At 33.9% G+C, this 6,109-nt stretch overlaps 1 protein-coding gene across 1 annotated transcript; it reads left to right on the top strand.

The window, feature by feature from the left end:
* Window positions 1–357: 357 nt before the first annotated feature.
* Window positions 358–5,652, top strand: LOC149577249 (putative LRR receptor-like serine/threonine-protein kinase At5g16900). Its single transcript, XM_089830085.1, has 15 exons — window positions 358–667; window positions 790–1,324; window positions 1,426–1,880; window positions 1,988–2,114; window positions 2,224–2,295; window positions 2,791–2,859; window positions 2,987–3,058; window positions 3,152–3,223; window positions 3,356–3,606; window positions 3,707–3,915; window positions 4,044–4,170; window positions 4,287–4,358; window positions 4,434–4,623; window positions 4,758–4,890; window positions 5,037–5,652. The coding sequence occupies exons 1-15, from the start codon at window positions 592–594 to the stop codon at window positions 5,334–5,336; spliced, it is 2,760 nt and encodes a 919-aa protein (XP_089686211.1). The 5' UTR covers window positions 358–591; the 3' UTR covers window positions 5,337–5,652.
* Window positions 5,653–6,109: the final 457 nt, after the last annotated feature.

Here is a 6,109-nt window from a genome sequence, read left to right as displayed (position 1 = left end):
CTACGGCGGATTCGTTTTAGATTTCATAGACCAATCTTCAAAGATAAAATTGTCTAACGCGTTTTCCAAATTATTTCAATTGGATACTGATATTTCTTTAGCAATGCGGGGACCTCCTGACGTGTAAGTAAAACGAAGATTGGTGCATGAATTGTCATATCTCATTGGACGAAACGTGAGTCGTATTATTCATTACATATTTCTGCCCTTCACGGGTTTGATTTTCAGCAACCAAGACAATGCTTCAAGTTATAAAATTATGCTCTCTAATTGTTTACACGTGATGGAACCCGAATCTCAGAACCCTAAATCAGGGACGTTCGAATCTTATAACCCGAAATGAGGGACATCGTCATTGTGATTGGAATAATAACTTTGTATGTTTGTTTCTTATCTAGACTAAAAGAGTTATCGTCATATACAATCTCTTCTAGAATTCATAAACCTTACAGTATGTTTCCTCCATAAGCAATTGAGTTAATTGTCTAAAAGAAACAATATAGGTCAATAAAATAGGTAGCATATGTGTAGAATACATATCATCACAGCCCACATCAAACAGAATTGATAATAGCTTAAACAACAGCCGCTATGGGTTCCATTACTTGGGTACAGGGAATGATTCTCATCAACCTTTGGCATATAAGTTTTTCTAGTGCTCAACCAGGTTCGTATGCTTTCACCCAAAATACTTGGATCATGTTTTCTTTATTTACAGGACCTTCATATAACTCTACCTTCTTGCATCCAATGGACAAATACTGAACTTTATAGCGCATGCATTAACAGGATTTCTCAGCATTGATTGTGGTGCAAGGAGAAATCACACAGATGAGAGAAATATAGAATGGGTGACAGATGACAATTACATAGACTTGGGTGAGAAAATGTTGATAGAAAATTATAGTCTGCCAGAATACCAGCAAAGTGTTCGAGTCTTCCCACGCCCTCTAAAGAAGTCTTGTTATAACATACCCATCAAAGCCAAAGTGCCTTATCTTTTGAGAATATGGTTTTATAAAGGCAATTACAGTGGAATCCCAGGATTACCAAGCTTCAAATACTCAATTGAGACTAAAGATATGTTGTCTCTCACAAACATAATATTTCAGACTCCACTGGAAAACAGAGCTGGCGAGAGGATCTTTATGACTTCTGACAAGATCCTCTATGTTTGTTTGATCCGTACTTCAGAGTTTCATAATCCTTTTATCTCTGCCATGGAGTTGAGAGCCCTTCGACAAGGAATGTATCATCAAGTAAAGTCGGGGACAATGCTTCGTTTGGAAGCAAGATATGATGCAGGGGGGAAATCCATAACCAGGTAATTTGTTTTTCATACGATGTTCTTATAATATTTGTCTTAGGCTTTATTATTCTCTCACTTTTCTTTCCTTGTCGATGTTTATGTTGCTAATTAATTAGGTTTCCTGAAGACCAATTTGATCGCCTATGGTATCCCTTTCTTATGGAAGGACTCGAAGATATTACGTTGAAGGAGACAATCTCAACTAACAACACCCAAAATTTTCCTCCATCTGCTGTCATGCAAACTGCACTTGCTGCACCTGCCAACTTCAACAGCATAATTCTCAATTTCAGCTCAATAAGAAACCCTTTACTGCTTCTTTATTTCGCAGATGTCGAAATACTTAATGAGTCAAGAAGCTTCAAGGTTCTTGAAAACAGTGTCTTTGATTTAACGAACATTAGTCTCACAAGAAATAATTCTGCCATAGAGCTTGACTTCATTTTTGTAGAAAGACCGCTGTTCACAATAAGTCTCTGCAATCCAGCTAGTTTTGGCGCTCGCCCTCTGATCAACGCTTTTGAGTACTATGGGCTACTTCTTCCCGAAACTCAAACTTCTAGAAGGGATGGTATGAACTTTTTTTATTGATTTAAATGCTTTTGGAATAATGTTATACTGCTAATACTATAGCTAAAAGGTGTTTTTTACAATGTTGGCTAATTGGTTCATCTGCAGTTGCTGCTCTGGTCGCTGTGAAAGAACATTTTGAAATAAAAGAATGGGTTGCAGATCCTTGTTTCGCTCTTCCGTGGGAGGGAATAGAGTGCAGTAACTGTAGTACATCCGTCAGAGTTTCGGCAATGTAATAGTTTCATTTGTTATTCCTTGTTTGTTTTCATATTTCTTTGTACAATTGATGAAACATTGAGACCGATACGCTTAAGATGTTGCTGTTACTTTTGTATATTCAGTGACTTATCCGGAAGAAATCTGACTGGACCGATACCCACAAGTCTTGAGCAGATGACTGAACTCATTAACATGTAAGGCACTGGTGTTTTATGTGAATATCCCGGCCTTTGTTCGCTACCTGGAATAGAATAAATCTATGTTTTTAAGCAACAAAGTATGGCAGATACACTATGTCAGACAAATAATTTATAAATAAAATACATAATTGACAGTGTAGTAAATGAACACTCCCATGAAAACTGTGGGATTTAGTTTCTAACTCTATTTGCCGCTCTAAAAACTTCATCACTTAGAAATAACTTCTTAAATATATATGGAACAAATATCCCAATTCGAAATTCTCCACACAAAGGATTGGAAGGAATCTTTTGTTTTCTATTAGTTAACCTTCCATGATAAACATTTCTCCGATTTACTATCTTAGGCATAAACTGATATTTAAAAGTACAGCGGCGGATCTCTAATTTTTTTAAAAAGTTGTACACACTTCTTCTGAGGGCTAAAGTTAGATACATGTGAGGGGTAGAAAACATGGTTACTTTTAACTGACTTGCGTGTGTTATTAGATCGCTCGCCAACAACAATTTGAACGGCGGCTTCCCAAATTTCTCGAATTTATTGAAGTTGGAGAGACTGTACGTATCCTTCTACTTAAAACAAATGAGTGTTGTTAATCTCCTTTCTAGTAAAATTAATAACAAGAACTCAGTATTGAAGTTGAAATAATTTCTAATTAGTGAAATTGTGTGGCCGCCATTGAAGGCATCTACAAAATAACAACTTGAATGGAGAAATTCCAGATTGGCTATCCCAACTCTCGCATCTCAAAGAGTTGTAGGTTTTACTACTTTTACAGTTAACTTTTATAATAAATACCTGCAAACAAATCTATCAAACTTTTCTAATGATTTATTTTCTGATCAATAGATTCATAGATAACAATAAGTTTAGCGGTGAAATTCCTCAGCATCTTCTGGATAAGAGCTCATTGCAACTTAAGTAAGCTCTGCAAAGATTATTCCTTTCTGTATTGTGTCCATGTTTCAGCCATGATAGAAATTTGTATTGCGTTTTCTTTTCCGATTATCAGAGTTGACATGACAGTATCTTTAATTGTTCGATATCATACAGATATAAAGATAATGCCGACCTTTATTTGAGTAATAAAGAGGATGGTGTGACACCAACGGTTTCAACCCGCACCATTTCAAAGCCCAAGCGGAGTGAAGTGAGGATTGTTGTTGCACTTGTAGGAGGGGGAATATTATTAATCACTTTGCTGTTGTTGGTAAATCTAATTGTGTGCCAAAAAATATTTAAGAGAAAGGCAAATTTTAAAAGAAGAGCTTCAAGAAGCAAATCAGTATATCCATATAGCGAAGGTTGGGTTGTTTATTCTTCATTTCCTTAAATGCCTATTAATGTAACTACAATGTTTTGGAAATCATTATTGATTTACGATTTGATCAAACTGAATTGCAGACTATTCAATTGTAACTGTGCCAAACCCATCAAAAACAAGGGCTTTTACTCGAGAGGAGATGATGATAGCGACAGAAAATTTCAGTTGCAAGATCGGGCGTGGTGGTTTTGGATCTGTGTTTTGCGGTAAGTTACCAGACGAAAAACAAATAGCAGTAAAAGTGCTTTCGCTTTACTCCAAGCAAGGAGCTGTGGAGTTTCTAAACGAGGTAATACTGTAATGTTAACAGAAAGTTATGGTTCTCATTATGCACTCCAATAGGCGAATCTCATTCATAGTGCATATAGTTAAAGCTAAGAAAATTAATGAAGTTTTTATTTTAAACTTCATGAACAGATTGATCTTCTGTCCAGACTAAATCACAAGAACTTGGTGCATTTACTTGGTTACTGCAATAAATGCAAAGAGCTAATGCTTGTATACGAATATATGGTTGGAGGATCTCTTATGGACCACCTTTATGGTAACTAAATTCCGGCCTAAAATGATATTCCATTTGCTTGAAATTTAAGATAAAATCAAAAAAAAAAAGTTTCGAAATATAGACTAGACTAATCTAATATAACTTTGTTCACACAGGTCCCCATTCATGGAAATATCCCAATCTAGATTGGAAATCCAGGCTTCAAATAGCTTTAGATGCAGCCCAAGGTAAATATTTTTTTTGTTCAAAAGTTATTACAATGATCAGCATTGTTTTTCTAATATTTCATCCTTTTTTTAAAGGATTGGAGTACCTACACGTTGATTGCACCCCGAAAATAATTCACAGAGATATAAAGACTGCAAACATTCTTCTAGACTGCAACATGAATGGAAAACTCGCAGATTTTGGTCTATCAAAGATAAAAATTGATGGAGAGCATTCCGATGTAGCCACTACTGTGAAAGGAACCGTTGGATACCTAGATCCAGAGTAGTTCTCTACTTTTTTTTTTAATCATATATAATTATTTTAGAAGTGAGGAATATTCATATCTATAGTTTTGATGTTTGAATTTTCATTTCTAGAGTTCTAGAGTTCTGATGTTTTCTTTTTATCCATCACAGGTATTTTCATACACAAATATTGACAGAGAAGAGTGATGTGTATAGTTTTGGGGTACTCTTGTTAGAGATTATATGTGGCAGACCAGCTATTGATACAAGTCTTCCTGATCAGGAAATAAGCCTCATTAGATGGGTAAGAAATCAAAAATAATTTCTACAAGTGAATGAGTAAAAAATCATGCATAACTTCTACAAGTAAATCAAGATAATAGCTTGATAATATTGTTTTTAATTGTGGGAGATAATAATTTGATATAATGACTTGTTTTGTTTTGACAGGTCAAACCATTTTTCGATATAGGAGATCATTTAGACATTGCAAAAATAGTGGACAAGAGGTTGGGAGATGTTTATAGCATGAATTCTATTGCACATGTAGGTAAGCTGGCCATAAGATGTATTGAATATAAGCCATCGTCAAGGCCTAGTGTGAGCAGAGTTGTGAAGGAATTGAAAAAGGCTGTGGAATACAATGCAGCTAGTGTGGACCTTTCTGAAGAAATTGATATTGATTATGGAGAACATCAGACAATCTCTTCCTTTCAATCAGATTCCACAGGAAGTAGAGAAGCATATTAACTCATGAGTTTTCTAACTTTTTCTTTACACCGGAGAAGTACAAATGACATAAAAGCTAAGTGAAGAGAACAAATTATTATTATCAGTATGTGCGATTGGCCAAGCAGACCCATCTCGCCATTTAGCGACACCACCTGAAGCTCTTTAACAATTTCTTTAAGTTTATCATCATTATTTCATTCATTATTTTTTTTGTTTGAGCTCTTTTATTTGTCAGCGTGACAAATTATTCTGGACGGTTCTTAAATCTCATAAGCGCCCCAGTATACATCTATAATATTTCTATAACAATTAATATTAATTTCAATTGTTTTTTATATTGTTTTATATATTAGCTTCAATCATTTAATTCTATTTATGTTTCCTGTTATTTTAGTAAAAATCTTTCATATGAAATGAGTAATATTGCTACATAGATATGTAATATATATATGAAACAAGGAATTTCTAAATAGCTATCATTTATCTATTCTTAATAATAAAAATATATATTTAATAATTTTTAAATTTTCTTCTTTATGTTTTATTATAAAATAAGAATATATTTTCGTAATTTAAATCATGTATCAAAGTTAGTATTTAAAATTATTTACAATTTTAAATAAATTATTATATATATTCAACTTGTGGGGCTTCGAGGGTGACATTTTCTCCTCTTAATATATTGACCTTTTTAGTAGTTGTCATTTAACTACTCTTAATAAATTAATTATTAATATTTGATATTTTTAAGATTTTCTCATTCATGGAGTGTTCTCAAATAGGAATATATT

This window comes from Cupressus sempervirens, chromosome 1 (genome assembly GCF_028749045.1).
Source record: "Cupressus sempervirens isolate cs-2001-9-10 chromosome 1, ASM2874904v1, whole genome shotgun sequence".
Classification (NCBI taxonomy): Eukaryota; Viridiplantae; Streptophyta; class Pinopsida; order Cupressales; family Cupressaceae; genus Cupressus; species Cupressus sempervirens.
Note: the sequence above shows the minus strand (reverse complement) of the source record. Positions and strands in the feature narration are given on the sequence as shown.

What these genes read in the sequence shown, in the direction of transcription:
- LOC149577249 (XM_089830085.1), top strand. Translation starts at nt 592, where the DNA reads ATGGGTTCCATTACTTGGGTACAGGGAATGATTCTCATCAACCTTTGG. An exon ending in TCCGTCAGAGTTTCGGCAAT is followed by an intron (nt 2,115 to 2,223) that starts GTAATAGTTTCA and finishes TTGTATATTCAG; the next exon opens with TGACTTATCCGGAAGAAATC. An exon ending in ATGACTGAACTCATTAACAT is followed by an intron (nt 2,296 to 2,790) that starts GTAAGGCACTGG and finishes GTGTGTTATTAG; the next exon opens with ATCGCTCGCCAACAACAATT.